The sequence below is a fragment of the Anguilla anguilla genome, chromosome 8 (genome assembly GCF_013347855.1).
Source record: "Anguilla anguilla isolate fAngAng1 chromosome 8, fAngAng1.pri, whole genome shotgun sequence".
Lineage (NCBI taxonomy): Eukaryota > Metazoa > Chordata > Actinopteri > Anguilliformes > Anguillidae > Anguilla > Anguilla anguilla.
In genome coordinates this window covers 41075062-41095455 of record NC_049208.1, presented here as the reverse complement: position 1 = coordinate 41095455, position 20394 = coordinate 41075062, and the positions used below count along the sequence as shown (strand labels likewise).

At 43.3% G+C, this 20394-nt stretch overlaps 1 protein-coding gene across 2 annotated transcripts in view; it reads left to right on the top strand.

Annotated features, from left to right (window-relative positions):
* The window catches only part of LOC118234441 (H-2 class I histocompatibility antigen, Q8 alpha chain-like), a 63860-nt gene extending 50399 nt beyond the window's left edge, over positions 1 to 13461 (top strand). Inside the window, exons 3-7 of one of the 2 annotated variants that reach the window (XM_035430972.1) lie at positions 5667 to 5936; positions 9590 to 9901; positions 10555 to 10686; positions 12323 to 12426; positions 12933 to 13461. In XM_035430972.1, the coding sequence (XP_035286863.1) occupies positions 5667 to 5936; positions 9590 to 9901; positions 10555 to 10686; positions 12323 to 12426; positions 12933 to 12959 (845 nt within the window). In that variant the 3' untranslated portion in view covers positions 12960 to 13461. The remainder of the gene's footprint in view (positions 1 to 5666; positions 5937 to 9589; positions 9902 to 10554; positions 10687 to 12322; positions 12427 to 12932) is intronic. The other variant, XM_035430973.1, reaches the window with a different exon arrangement.
* Positions 13462 to 20394: the final 6933 nt, after the last annotated feature.

Below are 20394 nucleotides of genomic sequence, written 5' to 3'. Positions count from 1 at the left end.
ATAGAGCTTTGTAGGTAGCAATCCTTTCCTTACTGTCACCTGTCAATCAGCTGTGACCCGACTTTACATGGGCTGGCTCTTGATAGGCGGGTATGGTTGTCTACCCCTCATGACTGCATGGGCTCTCCATCCCTGTCCTAGTAGATATGCAGCCATATTCTACTCCTGGCGGGGTCCCCCCAATACATACCACTGCCACTTCACTCACTGTCTGCTATATTGCAAATTCCCTAATTGCCGTTTCCACCCTCTTCCCCACGCTGCCGGCGGGGCTCTTGCCCCAACCCTCGAGAGTGCTTAGAGAGTCGTCTGGTCTCCCCCACCTCTGCGGTCCAGCCCCTCCTTCGTCATTGCCTCCACCCTGCCCACATCTGCCGCCACCTGCTGTTCCCCATCATCGCCACCCGGCCCCACCCATCATCTGAGCCACATCACATATCATATCTTGTGCGTAAACTGGCTGACATGCTGGTCACCAGTTGGCACCCTGAGCCGACCAGAGGAGGATAGGTTTCCCCCTTGAGCCTTGTTCCTTCCAAGGTTTCTCCCCATCTGCCACAGGGAGTTTTTCCTTGCCGCTGTTACCTTAGGCTTGCTCCTGTGGGGGTTTAGGCTAGGGTTGTCTGTAAAGCGTATTGTGACAACTGTTGTAAAATACGCTATACAAATAAAATTTGATAAATTTGATGAGATAAATTTGTGTATATATTTAGCCGTAGTAGTAGCTCGCATACGATTTTAGCCTCGTTACGAGACGGCTATGTTGTGAATAACTGATGGAGTAATTTAGCTGCAGTAATTCAAACGCCACGGAGACTCCCTGTTCTAACTTTGAATCGCGCACGCTCTGTTGGAGCAAAGTGAGCATTGCAAAGGTGTTTGACTACAGACTGCTAACGTAGCAAATAATTCCTATTATTGCAGCCAGTCACCCGACCAGCCTTGCAGTTAGAAAATAAATATGACGTCAGATGATGAGGATACTAACAAGGCGAGAGAGAGCAGCAGACCTGTTAAAAAGAAGCGAGTCCATGGCCCCCAGAAGTACCTCGCAAAATATCAGGAGCAATGGCCGTGCCTCCGCCCCTCAAAACTTCCGCACCATGCATTTTGCACATTGTGCAATTATGATTGTGACATTAGCCCCCAAGGAGCTTCAGGTAATAAGTTAGTTACAAAGTTAGTTAGTTAGTTACATTCCTAGATAATTTTTAAATTTAATACTTTTTTTTTCATTAGGCCTATATGATGTGTGCCTATATAAGCTGATTCAATTATTTAATTATTAAATAAAAATGGAAATCATGAACAGAAACTTGGTTTTATTCACAATTGACAGTGTTTTACATCGCAACATAGGTTTTTTTTTTTTTACATGACAACATAAGTTTCTGTAAATACTTGAAAATTAAAACATGTTACAGTATACAAAATAAATTATTTCAATTTTTATTAAATAAGCAAATGCAATTCACTTATGGTTATCAGTTTGTACAAGCACACATATCGTATATTGAAATATTAATCATGAATTGTTTTAAGCAGGTGTACTCAAACTTTTGACTTGAAAGTATATCATAATATAGCCCAGTGCAGTGCAAGTGATATTTTAGAATCAGGTCAAATTATACAATTTTGCCTGATCACTTCAACAGTCAAAACTAGAATTATAAAGAAAGGCTTATGTGTGTGTGTGTGTGTGTGTGTGTGTGTGTGTGTGCATGCAAAGCGAAGTGGTGCAAAAACATGTGAACTGAGCATTACACTGACTATTGTGGTACTCAAAATATTTTCCCAAGGTTGGCAGGTCTGGAGCTTAATGCTGTAGTCTCAGTGGGTTCAGAGCTTAATGCTGTAGTCTCAGTGGGATCAGAGCCTAATACTGTAGTCTCAGTGGAATCAGAGCTTAATGCTGTAGTCTCAGTGGGATCAGAGCTTAATGCTGTAGTCTCAGTGGGATCAGAGCTTAATGCTGTAGTCACAGTGGGATTAGATCTTAATGCTGTAGTCTCAATGGGATCAGAGATTAATGCTGTAGTCTCAGTGGGCTCAGTGCTTAATGCTGTAGTATCAGTGGGATCAGAGCTTAATGCTGTAGTATCAGTGTAATCAGAGCTTAATGCTGTAGTATCAGTGGAATCAGAGCTTAACGCTGTAGTCTCAGTGGGATCAGAGCTTAATGCTGTAGTCTCTGTGGGATCAGTGTGACTGTGTGTGTGTGTGTGGGGGGGGGGGGGGCTGGGGGTTGTGCACAGTTACAGTGTCTATGTGTATGTGTGGGATGTGCTCAGTAACAGTGTGTGTGTCTGTGTGTGTGTGTGTGTGGGATGTGCTTAGTGATGTGTGTGTGCATGTGTGTGTGGGATGTGTGCAGTGACGGTGTGTGTGTGTGTGTGGGATGTGCTCAGTGACCGTGTGTGTGTGTGTGTGGGATGTTTTCACTAACCGTGTGTGTGTGTGTGTGTGTGACGTGCACAGTGACAGTGTGTGTGTGTGGGATGTTTTCACTGACCATGTGTGTGTGTGTGACATGTGCTCAGTGACAGTGTGTGTGTATGTGTGTGCATGTGGAATGTACACAGTGACAGTGTGTGTGTGTCAGGGATGTGCTCAATGACGGTGTGTGTGTGTGTGGAATGTGCTCAGTGACTGTGTGTGTGTGTGTATGTGTGGGATGTGCTCAGTGACTGTGTGTGTGTGTGTGGGATGTGCTCAGTGACAGTGTGTGTGGGATGTGTGCAGTGGCCATGTGTGTGTGTGTGTGTGGGATGTTTTCACTGATCGGGAGTGTGTATGTGTGTGTGTGTGACATGTGCTCAGTGACAGTGTTTGTGTGTGTGTGTGTGTGTGGAATGTGCTCAGTGCCAGTGTCTGTGTGTGTGTGTGTGTGTGTGGGATGTACTCATTGACGGTGTGTGTATGTGTGTATGTGTGTGTGTGTGTGTGTGTGTGTGTGTGTGTGCGTGTGTGTGTATGTGGGATGTGCTCATTGATGGTGTGTGTATGTGTGTATGTGTGTGGGATGTGCTCTGTAACAGTGTGTCTGTGTGTGTGGGATGTGCTCAGTGACACTGTGTGTGCATGTGTGTGTGATGTGCGCAGTGACGGTGTGTGTGTGTGTGTGCGTGTGTGGGATGTGCTCAGTGACTGTGTGTGTGTGTGTGTGTGTGTGGGATGTGCTCAGGGACAGTGTGTGTGCATGTGTGTGTGGGATGTGTGCAGTGACCGTGTGTGTATGTGGAATGTGCTCAGTGCCAGTGTCTGTGTGTGTGTGTGTATGTGTGTGGGATGTGCTCTGTAACAGTGTTTCTGTGTGTGTGGGATGTGCTCAGTGACACTGTGTGTGCATGTGTGTGTGGGATGTGCGCAGTGATGGTGTGTGTGTGTGTGTGTGCGTGTGTGGGATGTGCTCAGTGACTGTGTGTGTGTGTGTGTGGGATGTGCTCAGGGACAGTGTGTGTGCATGTGTGTGTGGGATGTGTGCAGTGACCGTGTGTGTGTGTGGGATGTACTCAGTAACTGTGTTTGTGTGCGTGTGCGTGTGTGTGTGGGATGTGCTCAATGACTGTGTGCATGCATGCGTGTGTGTGTGGGATGTGCTCAGTAACTGTGTGTGTGTGTGTGGGATGTGCTCAGTGAATGTGTGTGTGTGTGTGTGTGTGGGATGTGCTCAATGACGGTCTGCGTGTGTGTGTGGGATGTGCTCAGTGACAGTGTGTATGTGTGTGTGTGTGTGTGTGTGGGATGTGCCCAGTGACAGTGTGTGTCTGTGTGTGTGTGTGTGATGATTTCACTGACCGTGTGTGTGTGTGTGTGTGTGTGTGACATGTGCTCAGCGTCAGTGTGTGTGTGTGTGTGTGTGTGGGATGTGTGCAGTGGCCGTCTGTGTATGTGTGTTTATGTGTGTGTGTGGGATGTGCTCAGTGCCAGTGTCTGTGTGTGTGTGTGTATGTGTGGGATGAGCGCAGTAACAGTGTGTGTGTGTGTGTGTGTGTGCGGGATGTGTTTTCAATGACTGTGTCTGTGTGTGGGATGTGCTCAGTGACACTGTGTGTGTGTGTGTGTGTTTAGGATGTGCTCAGCAACGTTGTGTGTGTGTTTGTGTGGGATGTGCGCAGTGACAGTGTGTGTTCGTGTGTCGGATGTGCTCAGTGGCGGTGTGTGTGTGTGTGTGTGGGATGTGCTCAGGGACAGTGTGTGTGTGTGTGTGTGTGTGTGTGGGGGATGTTCTCAGTGCCTGTGTGTGTGTGGGATGTGCTCAGTGACGATGTGTGTGTGTGCGTGTGGCATGCGCCCAGTGACAGTGTGTGTGTGTGTGTGTGTGGAATGTGCCCAGTGACTGTGTGTGTGTGTGGGATGTGCTCAATTGCGGTGTGTGTATGTGTGTCGGATGTGCACAGTGGCAGTGTGTGGGTGTGTGTGTGTGTGGGATGTGCTCAATGACGGTCTGTGTGTGTGTGGGATGTGCTCAGTGACAGTGTGTGTGTGTGTGTGTGTGTGTGTGTGTGGGATGTGCTCAGTGACAATGTGTGTGTGTGTGTTTGTGGGATGTGTGCAGTGGCCTTCTGTCTGTGTGTGTGTGTGTCTGTGTGGGATGTTTTCACTGACCGTGTGCTTGTGTGTGTGACATGTGCTCAGTGACAGTGTGTGTGTGTGTGTGTGTGTGTGTGTGTGGGATGTTTTCACTGACCATGTGCATGTGTGTGTGACATGTGCTCAGTGACATTGTGTGTGTGTGTGTGTGTGTGTGTGTGTGTATGGGGGATGTGCACAGTGACTGTGTGTGTGTGTGTGTGTGTGGGATGTGCGCAGTAACTGTGTGTGTGTGTGTGTGTGTGGCATGTGCACAGTGACAGAGTGTGTATGTGTGGGATGTGCGCTGTGACTGTGTGTGTGTGTGTGTGTTTGTGTGGGATGTGCGCAGTGACAGTGTATGTGTGTTTGTGTGTTTGTGTGTGGGATGTGCTCAATGACTGTGTGTGTGTTTGGGGGGGGGTGTGCACAGTGACAGTGTGTGTGTGTGTGTGTGTGGGATGTGCGCACTGACTGTGTGTGTGTGTGTGGGATGTGCTCAGTGACAGTGTGTTTGTGTGTGTGTGTGTGTGTGTGGAATGTGTGCAGTGGTCATGTGTGTGTGTGTGTGTGTGTGTGTGTGGGATGTTTTAACTGACCGTGTGTGTGTGTGTGTGTGACATGTGCTCAGTGACTATGCGTGTGTGTCTGTGTGTGTGGGATGTGCTCAGTGACGGTGTGTGTGTGTGCGTGTGGCATGCGCCCAGTGACAGTGTGTGTGTTTGGGATGTTTTCACTGACCATGTGTGTGTGTGTGTGTGTGTGGTATGTGCACAGTGACAGTGTGTGGGATGTGCGCAGTGACATTGTGTGTGCTCAGTAACTGTGTGTGTGTGTGTGTGGGATGTGCTCACTGACCATGTGTGTGTGTGTGTGTGGGATGTGCACAGTGACAGTGTGTGTGTGTGTGTGTGTGTGTGGGATGTTTTCACTGACCATGTGTGTGTGTGCGTGTGGGATGTTTTCACTGACCATGTGTGTGTGTGTGTGGGATGTGCACAGTGACAGTGTGTGTGTGTGTGTGTGTGGGATGTGCGCATTGACAGTGTGTGTGTGGGATGTGCGCAGTCACAGTGTGTGTTTTCTATCTTCAGGTGTGCACATTCTCGAGTGGATTGTTGGTTGTCAGTGGAATGATGAGACCGGGGAGACAGGAGGGACTGAACATTATGAATACGACGGGAAATACTTCCTCACTGATGACATGAAAACCTGGAATTTCATTCCACCTGCACAGCTGCTGTTTATCAGTGCAGTGAAAGGGAATCCAGCTGAGCTTGAGAATGACAAGCAGTACCAGACCCAGATCTGCATTGAGTCACTGAAGACGTACGTGAGCTACAAGAGCACTCTGGAGAGGACAGGTACAGCACAACTCTGCTGCTCAGACTATTCAGGAAAAGCACATTACACATAGATCAATTAGCATTTGCAATCTCTATGTAGAAAAAAGAGACTTGAGTTTGAATGGGTTTCACATGCCTCACACTGTCCCTGACCCTCTTACAGCCTTGACACTATCTCTCTCTCTCTTTCTGTTTTGCTGTCCCTGCGTTTCTCTCTCTCTCGGTCTCTCACACACACACACACACACACACCTACACACACAGACACACACACACACACACACACACAATTTCAAATCAGTTAAATATGCATTTTTGGCATGAAATGCTGTTACAGCCCAAGACTGCCGAGTTACTATTACCAACTGCCAGCACAAAAGCCAAACACGTTTAAAACACCACAACGTATATTTATTAAACAACACGAAAACATACCCAATACAATATAAACCCACATACAAACAGGTAGACAGGGCACAGCCAGCAGGTCTAGCCTAACGCTCACAGTCCAGAACCAGACTGAGCTGTGTGAATAGAATAACTTCTGCCCTCACTTGTGTCGAGGATGGGATAAGAGAAAGAGCAAATTAAAGGGGAAAGGGTAAGTGAGTCTTCCGGTCCGCTGCTACCCTACCCTGACTAGCTACAACAAAAAAAAAGTGCAAAAGAAAACACTAACCACACAGTCTACCAGGTATTCGGACATGATATTTGGATCAAGGTAGAAAATGAAGATCAGTCATAACTGAGTTAATCAAAAGAACAAAACACAATGGTCGCAGTGTGCTGCGTGTAGCGTGTCCACAGGAACAACGAGAGAGAGAGAGAGAGCTCCTGCTGCCCCAGATCGCCATCTTTTATAGGGGAGGTAATTATTTTGCCCCCGGAAGCGACCAGTGCACACGCCTGTGCGCGCACCACACATTCTACCACTGCAGCCTGCAGAGAAAGAGACTCCTACTGGAGAAAAGAAGATAAATCACTACAAAATTCATTTCAGCAAAATATGATAACTAGGAGCACATAACAAATGCATACAGTAAATATTGCCATTGCAATATATATGGGTTTATATATATATATTAGGGCTGTCAAATTAACGCATTAATTTCGATTAATTAATTTAAAAAATAACACGTTAAGAAATTACGCAAATTAAGGCGTATAATATTATTTAATGTTTATGTTAATTAATTGATGTACCGATGTTACTGTAGGTTGCTGCGTGTTGAATAACACTACCTATATTGCCAAATAACCCAACTGTTGCATTTTGCCACACTGTCAGCCATTTTGGGGTTCAGACACTCTGACAAACCGGCCCTTCAGTTGGAGCGGTCAGTGTGGCTCTTAGAGTAGCCCTAATTTCTAAATGACAAGAGAGCACTGACACCACCGGAGTGAATTTACGAACGCACCCCTTGACACCGTGCGTCACACAATTCCAACCGGTCAATGCATTAGTTACGCATGTAAATAGTATGTTAAATAGTTTAAATCACATTTTAGGCTAAGTGACAGGCTTGTGTTCAATGATAAAAGACATGTATTTGGAAAAATGATTGGAAATAAAACGATTGATTTCTAATGCCCCCTTTTGATATTCAATGCTTTACTCATGTGCCACAATAATGTAATAATGTAATGAAAGTTACTCAGCTCTACCTTCGGTCATGACCAACGTCCATGCCAAATTTCAGTCTCCTGAGGTGAAAACTATGGCCGCTACGGGGTGGGACACTTTTTGTGGACCGACCGACCGACATACAGAGCTATAGTCGCAGCTAAAAATATGTATAAGATATGTATATATAAATTACTGAAAGAATTTCATATAACTGTAATTATAACATTTATACATTGAATCAAGGTGCTTAGCAAAGGCTCTAGTGGTTGATTAGTAGAATCAGGTGTGTGCACCCACACTGGCCCTTTCTGGATAAGACTGGGACCCCCAGCTCTAAAACATGAAAAATTTGCTTGTTAAAATCCTGGGGTTGCAGTTGAGGTTGGAATGAAAACCAGCATACACAGGACTGAGTTTGAGATCCCCTGGTCTCTGTCTGTACCTCTCCAGTCTTACAGTGACCACATAAACGTCCCTCTTTGGGCAACTAGGACTTTTTATGTCTACCTTTTTCAATTGCTAATGTGTGGTCACTGAGCCTGTACTTGGTCTGGATCTGTTTCTGCTTTGTGTCTCTGACAGAGAAGAGTGCCTGTGTGTATTCTCTGTTTAGGGACTGTTAACAATTCTGTTTATTTTGGGTTTTGGCACTGGTCTTCCAGTGTTCCAAATATATGCTTTTGATTTGTTTCATAGTTTGGTTGACTCTCATTGGCAGCTGTGAAGCAGTGCTGACGTGAAGCTGGTTTGTACTAGTATTGGTTAGTTTAGAGAGTTTCAGCACCAACTGACTGAGGGGATACTTTGTTTGGCTGACCTCTTCAGTTTTTAGAGCCTTATATTATAGTGAGTTCAATGGCCTATTTTTTAAATGCTCAATAAAAGGTATGGCCCTTTTCTGGGCAAAATTACTTTAAACAATTTAGGAAACATTGGGTAGCATAACTTTGGAAATACAGCTTGTTTAATTTTTGAGGTAAGATAGCCAATATTGTTTCTTGTAACTTGGTGTAATTTTGATATCAATACTTTTAATGGGAGGCCTAGATAATCCTGCATGGGTCTGGGCAGTGAGGTGCCAAGTTCTTCCAGCGTCCTCTGACAGATTTAATGCCCGCCAGGGCTGCCACCTGTTCCGCTGCCAGCCACCCATCAGCCGTCCGCAGATAACGGATCTTGGAAATGCCGGCCTCCACCAGGCTAGATCGCACTGTTGGTGAATCAAGTGTACCGATATGGAGTAATGGATTAAAAAACAAAGGCTCCTCAAGGGTCCAAAACCCAGGGGTAGCAGTGCTTTCCCTTGACACAGCAAATATCTGCCACACCTGTAAGACTGCTCCATAAAAAGGAGTGAGTCCTGCCAAGTTCATTCTACTCAGTATCATTAAAAACAAATGCCTATCCAGGCCCATCCGACACACCTTGACTAACAGGGTACAGGCAACAGCCATCCAGTTGTGGGTAATGGTCAACCAGGTTCCCATCTGACCCTGTGGGTGCTTTTACGACATGAAAACAGACACTGTCCTGGTAAACTGTTTATCCTCATTCCTGTAGGCCACAAGTGTTGGTGGGGTAAAAAGGTTGCAAGACTGTCCCACAGCAATATCCAGATTGTTGGGTAGTGTGTACCGTTAGAAGTTAATGATGGTGAAGAAAAGAAGCGCCGAGATGTCTAAACTTGGTTCTCAGATAACTGAAAAGCAGCTTTACTCGTTGTTGGAGATAAATGATTTTCTGGATGAGACTTTTGGAAAAACTGCACCAGCTTGGTGATGATGGGTAGTTGACTTTTTATGGCGATTTTTAATTTTGAATGGTCGTGCAACGCTGATGAAATTTTGTTTATTGTGGAATTAAAAGGAACAATGGCTGAGATGTATTGACTGAGCATTGTAATTGAGGTTAACCCACTGCCCGTGTAAATGAAATTGAATAATAATATTGTGTTCTCTCTCCATCTTCCACCCTCTCTCCTCCCTCTATCTCTATTCCTCTCTCTCTCTCTCTCTCTCTCTCTCTCTCTCTCTCTCTCTCTCAGTTCCTCCTGAGGTCTCTCTGCTGCAGAAGGGCTCCTCCTCTCCTGTCATTACCTGTCATTTGACCGGATTCCACCCCCGTGACATCATGGTAACCTGGCAGAGAAACGGAGAGGACCTGGATGTGGACGTAGAGCTGGGGGAGACGGTGCGCAACGAGGACGGAACTTTCCAGACCAGATCTCACCTGAGAGTGAAGCCTGAGGACTGGAAGAGCCAGAATTACACCTGTACTGTACAGCACAAGAGCCTGAAACAGGACATCGTTCTGCCTGTCAGAGAGGAGAACATCAAGAGGAACACAGATATCAAGAGTGAGTTAGAGAGAGAGAGAGAGAGAGAGATATCAAGAGTGAGAGTGAGTGGAGTGAGTGAGTGAGAGAGAGAGAGAGAGAGAGAGATCAAGAGTGAGAGAGAGTGGAGTGAGTGAGTGTTTGGAGAGAGTGAGAGATGGGATCACAGTACTGATACCAGAATTCAGGAATAGATCTAGAAATAATTTGTGAATAAATGTTTTTGAGAAAGAGCCCCCCCTGCACACACATGCCCACAAACCCCACCTCAAGAGGCCCCCTGGACCTGCTATATACTTCCTTACCCCCACAAACAGGACAAACACACAGAGAGGTTTAGCCCAAACACACTGTGCTTCACTCTGTAGGACCTCTGGCTCTTACTACACTATACTGTGAGCTGTATAATCACTACACTCTCCACTGATTAGCACAAATAGTCAGGGATGGTTTAGACACAAGTTCATGATAGAAGATGTGAAATATGTAATGTATTAATCAAGAATTGCATGTTTGTTGTATGTGTTTATGTGTGTGTGCATATGTGTGTATGCATGTACATGCATGTGTGTGTGCATATGTGTGTATGCATGTACATGCATGTGTGTGTGCATATGTGTGTATGCGTTTACATGCATGTGTGTGTGTGTGTGTAATGTGATTGCCCCTGACTGCAGCGCGTAGCTTCAATCCTGACGGCAACAGCCCCCCCAAGGGTGTCATTATCGGTTGTGTGGTGGGCGCTCTCATCCTTGCCCTCACCCTCGCCGTCATCGGTTTCGTTATTTGGAAGAAGAGACGCTCAGGTGAGAGTCACTGACACACAGATACACTGACACACTGAGACTGAGTAACAGACACAGACCCACTGGCACACCTTAAGAGACATCAGCGCAGTAACATAATAAAGCTGGCACACTGAAACATTTCACAGTTTAATAGTTTCACTGTGACAGTCAGACATGCTGTATGTATGATTCTAACTCTCTGTGTCTCAGTTCCAGACTATGAGATGACTAGAAGTGTGTATATTTACTCCTATTCTTCACTCAATTCTTATGAATGTCATTATAATCAAGTACAGATGCCCAGGGTTCAGACTGTAACTACTCCTGTTTATATGTCTACTGTGTTGCACTGCTGTTCTTTGTGTGTGTGTGCGTGTGCATGTGCGTTTGGCTGAATGTCTGTATCTTCATCAGTTCTGGAATCATTACATTACATTACATTACATTCCTTACCCACTGTACACACGGAGTGTGGCACAGTGTGTAAGGAACTGCGCTTGTAACCGAAAGGTCGTAGGTTCGATTCCCGGGTAAGGACACTGCCGTTGTACCCTTGAGCAAGGTACTTAACCTGCATTGCTTCAGTATATATCCTGCTGTATAAATGGATACAATGTAAAGTGCTATGTAAAAAAGTTGTGTAAGTCGCTCTTATCCAGAGCGACTTACACAACTTTTTACATAGCATTTTTACATTGTATCCATTTATACAGCTGGATATATACTGAAGCAATTTCGGTTAAGTACCTTGCTCAAGGGTACAACGGCAGTGTCCTACCCGGGAATCGAACCTGCGACCTTTCGGTTACAAGCTCAGTTCCTTACCCACTGTGCTACACTCCTGATATAGTTTTTAATTGGCTGAAATGCATGTTACTGAAATAACCTTAAATAAAACGTGTACATTAATTCAACTCTCGATGTATAGAATAATTGAGTCAGTTATAGTGAGTTGGTTGGTTGTAGAATGAGATTAAACATGTAAAATGAGTCTGAGTGTGTGAAATTAGTCTGAGTGTGTGATATGAGCCTGAGTGTGTGATATGAGTCTGAGTGTGTGAAATTAGTCTGAGTGTGTGATATGAGCCTGAGTGTGTGATATGAGTCTGAGTGTGTGATATGAGCTTAGTGTGTGATATGTGCCTGAGTGTGTGACATGAGTCTGAGGGTGTGATATGAGCTGAGTGTGTGATATGTGCCTGATTGTGTGATATGAGTCTGAGTGTGTGATATGAGCCTGAGTGTGTGATATGAGTCTGAATGTGTGATGAGCTGAGGATGTTATATAAGCTACGGATGTTATATAAGCTACCCTGAGCTCTGCTAAACTAGGGTTATGACTGAGTTTTTCATTGAAGCCTTTGACCCAGATTCCCCAAACTCAAACACCCCACTGAAGACAGATTCAGCGAACTCCTTCCCGACCTGCAGCCCCTGACACTGATTCAGTGAACTCCAAACCAACCTGCAGTCTCTACCTCGCTGGCCTTTCCTGCAGCTCTTGGAGTTCTGGCTTCACAAGGAGTCCTAGCTACCAAGAAGCAAATCAAAATGCCTTATAAAGCATGTGTGTGTGTGTGTGTATGCGTGTACCTGCATGAGTGTGTGTGTGTGTGTGTGTGTGTGTGTTTAATGTGATTCCCTCTGACTGCAGCGCGTAGCTTCATTCCTGAAGGCAGCAGCCCCCCCATGTACAGGGCGCCCTCATCCTTGCCCTCACTGTCATCGGTTTCGTCAATTAGAAGACAAGAAGCTCAGGTGAGAGTCACTGACACACAGAGATACTGACACACTGTGACACACTGTGTGATATGAGTCTGAGTGTGTGATATGAGCCTGACTGTGTGATATGAGCTGAGTGTGTGATATGAGCTGAGTGTGTGATATGAGCCTGAGTGTCTGATATGAGTCTGAGTGTGTGATATGAGTCTGAGTGTGTGATGTGAGCTGAGTGTGTGATATGAGTCTAAGTGTGTGATATGAGCCTGAGTGTGTGATATGAGTCTGAGTGTGTAATATGAGTCTGAGTGTGTGATATGAGCTGAGTGTGTGATATGAGTCTGAGTGTGTGCTATGAGCCTGAGTGTGTGATATAAGCCTGAGTATGTGATATGAGGTGAGTGTGTGATATGAGTCTCAGTGTGTGATATGAGCCTGAGTATTAGCCTTGCTTGGTAAAATCCTTCTTTCATTACATTGTTATGAAATGTTCTGTTGCCCTGTTGCCATTTCATTTAAAATTTATACCGCTAGTTCTGTGATAGGGGATGACTACGACTAGCCTCTATTAGGAATTGCATTAGTGTTGCTATGAAATTAGCAGTGGTTGAAGAACTCAGAAAGCCACGCATGACGGACGTATCCTGCAGTGCAAGTCCCACGAGGCAAGCGGCCTGTGACAAGGATCAAGCTGCGTGTCTTGGAACAGAAGAAAAGAGTGAACAGCTTCCCCTTTTCCACAACAACTCCTAAATATTTTGTACTGGAAACCAGGAAGCATTCCAACAATGGAACCAATATCAAGGACTCAAGTAAGGCTATAACTCTGGGCATATAGCAAAATTGGCGACGGACTAAATGTAACAACATTTATGATTGAATGTACATGGCAGTGCTAATGGTTATTGTGTTTTAATGATTAATGTAAACATTCCATGTGTTACCATTCTCTTGTGGTTGGCTCCTAAGCCATCCACCATGCTGCGGTAGTTTTAATATATATCACGCACAGAACAGATCTTGCATGTGATCTATTTTAGTTACTAACTGGTCATAACATGGCTTGTTGATCTCATGAAACGCACACCAAGTCATATGGTTATCCTTTATCCGTTTAGTACGCTTCATGTGCCATTGTTTAGCCACTATCTTTATCTAGTTCCAAAAACCCCTCCAATCATACACTCCTTTTTGTTCCTTTGTTCTCCGTGAACACATGTCTGCGGTACGCAACCCTACATGCAGGAGAACATGCGCACACGCACACGTACACTCACATAGTTTGTTGTACACTGTAGTAGTGAATTGTTAATGCATGCTGTCACAGGCTGATTCCGTGACGAGCCTATAAGCTACGTAATTCTCATTCTTATATTAAAGACCACGCAAACTCAGTTTTTCCCTTATGCCGGCTTTATTCTATCTGAGGAAGAATTGCTTTTGTGTGTCATGTATTCGTGTGGCAGTGTCTGCTCTGCCTGGTAATGTGACATTATTCTTTATTTTTCTTGTATCAGATAAGGCCAGCCGGTGCAAGTTTGTAATGTTGCATTTGTATGCTGTCAGCAAGGTGAAGATTTTGATGAAGGTTGAATTTGGTACTTATTATCAAATATATGACTTATTAATCAAGTCGCCAAATTCATTGATAGGCAGAGCAAACTGATCAACCTTTATCAAAATGTACAACTCACAAATCTAAAGACTAGGTTCAACTACCTTAAAACGTTTAACAAAGGTTACAGATATGGACTGGCTCACAAGAAATGAATGAAAGCAGATACCAAACCACAGCTTTTGTCCCAAAGTTATCCAAAATGCAGAAACCAAAAGACAGCAGAATGTTCCAAAAGTATCAGAGATGTAATGGAGAATGCCTGACATAGATGCACGACTCAGATGCCCAATTCCAACTGTTACAAACTTCGTCCTTCCAAGTTGCCCAAACTTAACTAACTCAAGCAAAGCTGCATATTTTATGTAGTTTAGAAGGGGAGGGGGCAGGGGCATGGACACCCCGTCTGACACGCACACACACACACACACACACACACATGCAGACACATAGCTTCACACCTCAGATGGTAACCCCCCAGTTCCTGCCCTGTCTTATCTCCAGGCTGTGCTGGCCGAGCCTTTTGAAGCTTCCTATGGCTGAGAATGGCCAAATGGTGAATTACGTCTGACAAAATGTGTTATTTTTATATGTTTATATTTGTCAAATGTCCAGCATGTAAATGTCTCTGTTTAAATGTTTTTTTGGTTGAATGGACTGTGATTATGCACACACATTTAATAATACAAATATCACAGCTATTCATTGACCATTTACAAACACTAAGGTAAACTCCTAAAGGCTGCTTCATACTTTCTGCATCCACGAGGGTCCGCGAGGGTCCGCTTTGGTCCTCCTGATGTAAATGTCGTCATCCGCCCATGTCCGGAGGGTCCATGCGGACCTATGCGGACGGCCGCGCGCAGCCCAAAATTTATGACCGCGCGGACTGTATGCATAGCAAGCACGCCGACTGCGCATGCTCCAGATAACAAAATTTAATGGATGCTTGTTTTGAAGAGAGTTGTGCGAGGAGATCCGCCGTTACCCACATGTATATTGTCTATCTGGGCATTCATAAAAATATTCTTTCACCACTCAAAAATTGTATTCTGTCATAGCAACAAGATAAACCCGACAATAGCCCTAAGATATGCCAATACAGCAGTGAAAACGCTGCTGACTGAATAACGAAATAAACGAGACAAAGTTTTTAAAAATGATACCACGTCATTTTACAGTCAATATCTGGGACTAAATATTGAATAAATATACAACCTTCCCATTGGTTTTACGCATAGAGATGTCCCTTTTGAGTCTGAGTGGTCATATATTGTCTTTGACAATCCGTTTGTGAAATAATGTGCATTTGTGATGCCTGAGTACCTTCCAAAATTGCTGTTCGTAATACCACACCTGTTGTTTACAACGTTGTCGCCCTTTTTAGTACAGTCTGGCTTGATTGACAATTAATTTATTCAGTAGGTGAATATTCATTCATTTATTTTTACAGTCTCTGGATTAGCGGTGGTCGAAGAACCAGGAGAGCCACGCACAACTGACGTGTCCTGCAGAGAAAGTCCCAGGAACAAGGATCAGGGTGCGTGTTTTGGATCCAACCAGGAGAAAAGGGCGAACGGCTTCCCCTTTTCCACCACAACTCCCACAGACTTTGCACTGGAAACCAGGAAACATTTCCAACAACGCAACCAAAGGACACTCAAGTAAGGGTAACTCTGGGCTTAGTATAATTAGCGACAGACCAAATGTAGCCAAGTTTATTATTGGATGTACGTAACTGGCTGTTATTGTCTTTTAATATTAATGTAAACGTTCTGTATGTTCGGTTGGCTTTAAGCCATCCACTGCGCTGCGTTAGTTTTAATATATGTCACGCACTGAACATATCTTGCATGTGATCTATTTTAATTACTAACCGGTCATAACACGGCATGTTGCTCTCTAGCAAACACACATAGATAACTATTCAGTTAGCCTGTATCTGTTTGGTACGCTTCATACGCCATTGTTTTTCACTAGCTTTGTCTAGATTCAAAAACCCCTCCATTCATACTCCATCTTGTTCCTTTGTTCTCCGTGAATACGTGTCCGCGGTACACAAGAGATGCACTTCCTCCTAAACTGTACAAAGTATACAAATATAAGAAAAATACATTACCACAAATTTTCAGAAATTATAAAAAACTTCCATGTGCAGTCCTTTTAGGACAAGGACCAACAGCCCCAATTGCGGCTCAATATGTCTCAGCTTGCTATAACCTGAGGGACACTGAGTGACCATCCTACATAATTATAATGATCTATTTATTTATTTATTATTATTATTATTATTATTATTATTATTATCATTATTATTTATTGTTATTTATTATTATTATTATTATTATTATTATTATTATTGTTGTTGTTGTTGTTGTTATTATTATTTGATTTGATTTTTTTCTTTAAATGCTTGTGCCGATTGAACATTAATATTGTTCTGTTTTTTTTATAGAATGTTCAACTGTTATTAGTATTCCACTGCAAATATGTATTTTGAATTGATTTATGATGCTTTGGCAATATGTACGTATGTATTTCCTGCCAATAAAGCAATTTGAATTTGAATTTGGAGAGAGAGGGAGGGAGGGAGGGAGGGAGGGAGAGAGAGAGATGCTGTGATCAGGCGCTTTACCAAACAGGTTCATACACAGTCAGTCAGTCAGTCAGTCAGTCAGTCAGTCAGTCTCCAGGCCAGTTTTCTGGGGCTCAGGCAGTGCACAGAGCGTGCTCACACTCTCCCGAGTCCGTCTGTCTCACCATCAGCACGCTTAGCATCATGTCATTGGTGTTGATGAGGAAGATTAGCTGATCCTTCCTGGACAGGAACTCTGCTGCCATCTTCAGGACAAAGTTCTCCACTTCAGCCTAAAATGCACGCACACACACAGGCACAATGCATTTGAGTCACTCCTGATCAACTAATGAATTAACTCAGGATATTTACACTTAGCATCTGCTAAATGATTACAGTTTTTTTACAATCGCTGAAGCACAATTTTGAAAACAGGGCTTTTTTGTCAAAACACTATACACAATTCACACAACCACACACACAAGTAGCAGAACACCTCAGATCTTTTGCAAAATTAAACAATTCATTCAAAACTACAATATTTTATAAAAACTATTTTGTCATCGTATGGCAAACACGTGGTTCATACGATCTGATTCTGTTTGAACCAGTTACACACTGCAGTGCTCAATCTAAAACACTTTTAACATTTCTACTTTTCTAATGATATGGTCTGGGGTTGATTTTTTCAGAGATATTGTTAGAGTAAAGTACATGAATATATTGACCAAACACAACAGACAAGACCAGTACTGCACACTGATGAAAGTAATTATTTCTCTCCACATTGTAAAATCAGTCAATAGATCCATGCATTTCCAAAGGTTGCATTTTGCACTGAAAATCAGAACAGAACATATTCTAAAGTTTTTCTCCATTGTATACACACAAAAAATGGAACTGTGCACACAATTCTGAAAACTTGAAGCTCATGTATCAACAACAAGACTCCAGACTTCTAAACTCTAAGCACAATTCCATTGTTTTCACTCAAATAGCAATCCTAACTCACATGTTTGCAAAACTGTAAGCACAAATCTCATCATTTAGCACACTTTGTTCACCTGGAAAACACTGGCCTTCAAAATACCACACCCTAATTACCAATTGGTCTCACTCACTTCTCACCGGTTCAAACTCAATTGGCAAAACATTTCAATCATGTGTCAGAGCATAAAAGAGGTCTCAGGTGACCTCTACTGTGTTGGGGAAAAAAATGGAGCAGCATGGAGGACAGAGAGGAAGAGGAAGAGTGAGAGCAAGAAGAGGAGGAGGAGGAGGAGGAGGAGGAAGAGGAAGGGGAAGGGGACGGCAAGCCAATATTTCTAATGAAATCCGCACAACTTTCGTTGACCATGTACTCAATCATGACCTAACAATGACCAAAGCTGGGCAGCAAGACCAGCCGAATTTGAGCCGCTTCACAGTAGCCTCAGTTATCTGGGCATTTAGATATAAGAATAGGTAAGTAGTGTTTTTCATTTTACTCATCAGTGCAATTACTGTATGAGTTTTGACAAAATAGGTAACATTTGTGTATTCTCAGAACAATGTTGCAGTATCAACTATAAGTTTACAGTATGACTCTAGGGAGCTGGGTTGTGAGTTTAGCCCAGAGACTCTAGGTTTATGATTGTGTCAATGCAATATTCATAGGATATATTCACAGTATTGTATTACAGTGTGGCAGCAGTCTTTATACTGTAGGTACCATACAATTGCAACCTATTTTTGGGACAAAAAAACCCCCTAAACCTTAAAAAAAGGAGAAAAAGGTAACAATTTCTACACAATTTTATACATTTGAATATTTAACATGGCCTCATGCAGCCAAAACATATATAAACAGTATTTTGATGGTAGTGTTTTAAATTTATCACACCAGTGTTTAATTGATGCTCTGTAAGAGATATTCAAATGAAAGCTGTATGTATCATTTTGGTGTAAAGAATCAGTTTTGAGAAGAGAGAACATGGTTTTGAGTGCAGTGTTTCATTTTGCAAGAGATTTGTGGAGTTTTGCCAAAATGGTTAACTCTTTTCAGTTTTGTGTTTAGAGTTTTGAGAAATTGAGCTATAGTTTCAGGAAACGTGTTTAAACGATTGGGAAAAACTGTAAATAGAATATAGTACATAAACACAGCAAAAACATTTGTGGAGACAAAAAAGAAAGCATGAATGAAAAAAACCCTAAGCATCATCTCTTCACCTAGCTGGATCTGGCCATAGCACTTCGTCCACATCACAGGCTATGTCCTCTCTCGCAAGACAGCGAGGGAAGAATCTTCTTGAATGGCGAATACATCCTTGCAAAGACCCTGCATGGCTTGAATGAGGGGTATCCTGACATAGGGCTGGAGATCATAAACCTTCCACCACCATGCTGAAAAAAACTCCTCAATGGGGTTAAGGAAGGGAGAGTATGGTGGGAGGTATTGGAGTGAAAATTGTGGATGCTGATGAAACCAGTTTTGGACCAGAGCAGATCGGTGGAAAGATACATTGTCCCAGATGACAATGTATCTCATCTGCTCTGCATCCACCTGGTCTTCTGCTGTAACGGTGTTGTGTAGTCTGTCTAAAAATGTGAGTATGTGGGCCGTGTTGTAAGGACCTAAGTTGGCATGGCAGTGGAGGACCCCATTCTGAGTGATTGCAACGCACATTGTGATGTTACCACCGCGTTGGCCCGGGACATTCAAAATAGCTCTGTGGCCAATGATGTTTCTCCCTCTTCTTCTTACTTTTGTCAGGTTAAACTCAGCCTCATCTATGAAGATAAGTTCATGCTGGATTGCATCAGCATCCATTTGCAAAACTCTCTGAAAAAAAGACAACATTGTGTAGTTCAATATAGGCCTACTATAAATTTACATGTAAAAAGGTTCTGTGTACAGTGCACAATACTGTAGTGTACATTACGTACCTCCACATATTCATGCCACAGGTCTTTTACTCTCTCAGAATTTCTTTCAGAATTTCTGTTGCCTTTTTATAGTGCTTACGCCTGATTGATGAGTTTACAATTAAGCACCTAAGTGTCTGTACATCTGACGGCCGTGTTTGATCAATTGATTCATAGCTGTGGTATTTTTAAATGGCAAAGAAGTTACATCATGTTAGATTTCTGTCTCTAATGTAGAGAAGTGTGTTTAGTGTTTTGCAAAACTGTTTGAGGCTGAGAATGTGCTTACAGTTGTGCAGATCTGGACTGAGGTTTTGCTCCTTGAGTGTCAGGTTTCACTAACTGTTATTTTTGTGTGTAAGCAATCATAAAAAACTAAATGCAAACTAATACATTTCAGTCAGTCAAGTCGGTGTGTCAAAATTTATCTGATAAAAACATTAAGACCATATAAATACTATACCAATCATACTAATTTGCTTTTCTGTTCTGTAGTTGCTGCAGTTGTGAATCTGAAATGTGTCCTTTGTTTCACTGGCAGCTACCTGGTCCATTAGGCAAGTTTGTCAGGCAAGACTGCTACTGGTGTGTAACTATGTGGTATGTTTGCTACTGGTGTGTAATTGTGTGGTAAGTGTGCTGCTAGTGTGTAATTGTGTGGTAAGTGTGCTGCTGGTGTGTGATTGTGTGGTAGCTTAGCTACTGGTGTGTAATTGTGTGGTAACTTGGCTACTGGTGTGTAACCGTGTGCTAACATTACTACTGGTGTGTAATTACGTATGGTAACATTGCTACTGGTGTGTACTTGTGTGGTAACTTTGTTACTGGTGTGTAACCGTGTGGTAAGTTTACGACTGGTGTGTAACCGTGTGGTAAGTTAACTACTGGTGTGTAACTGTGTGGTAACCTTGCT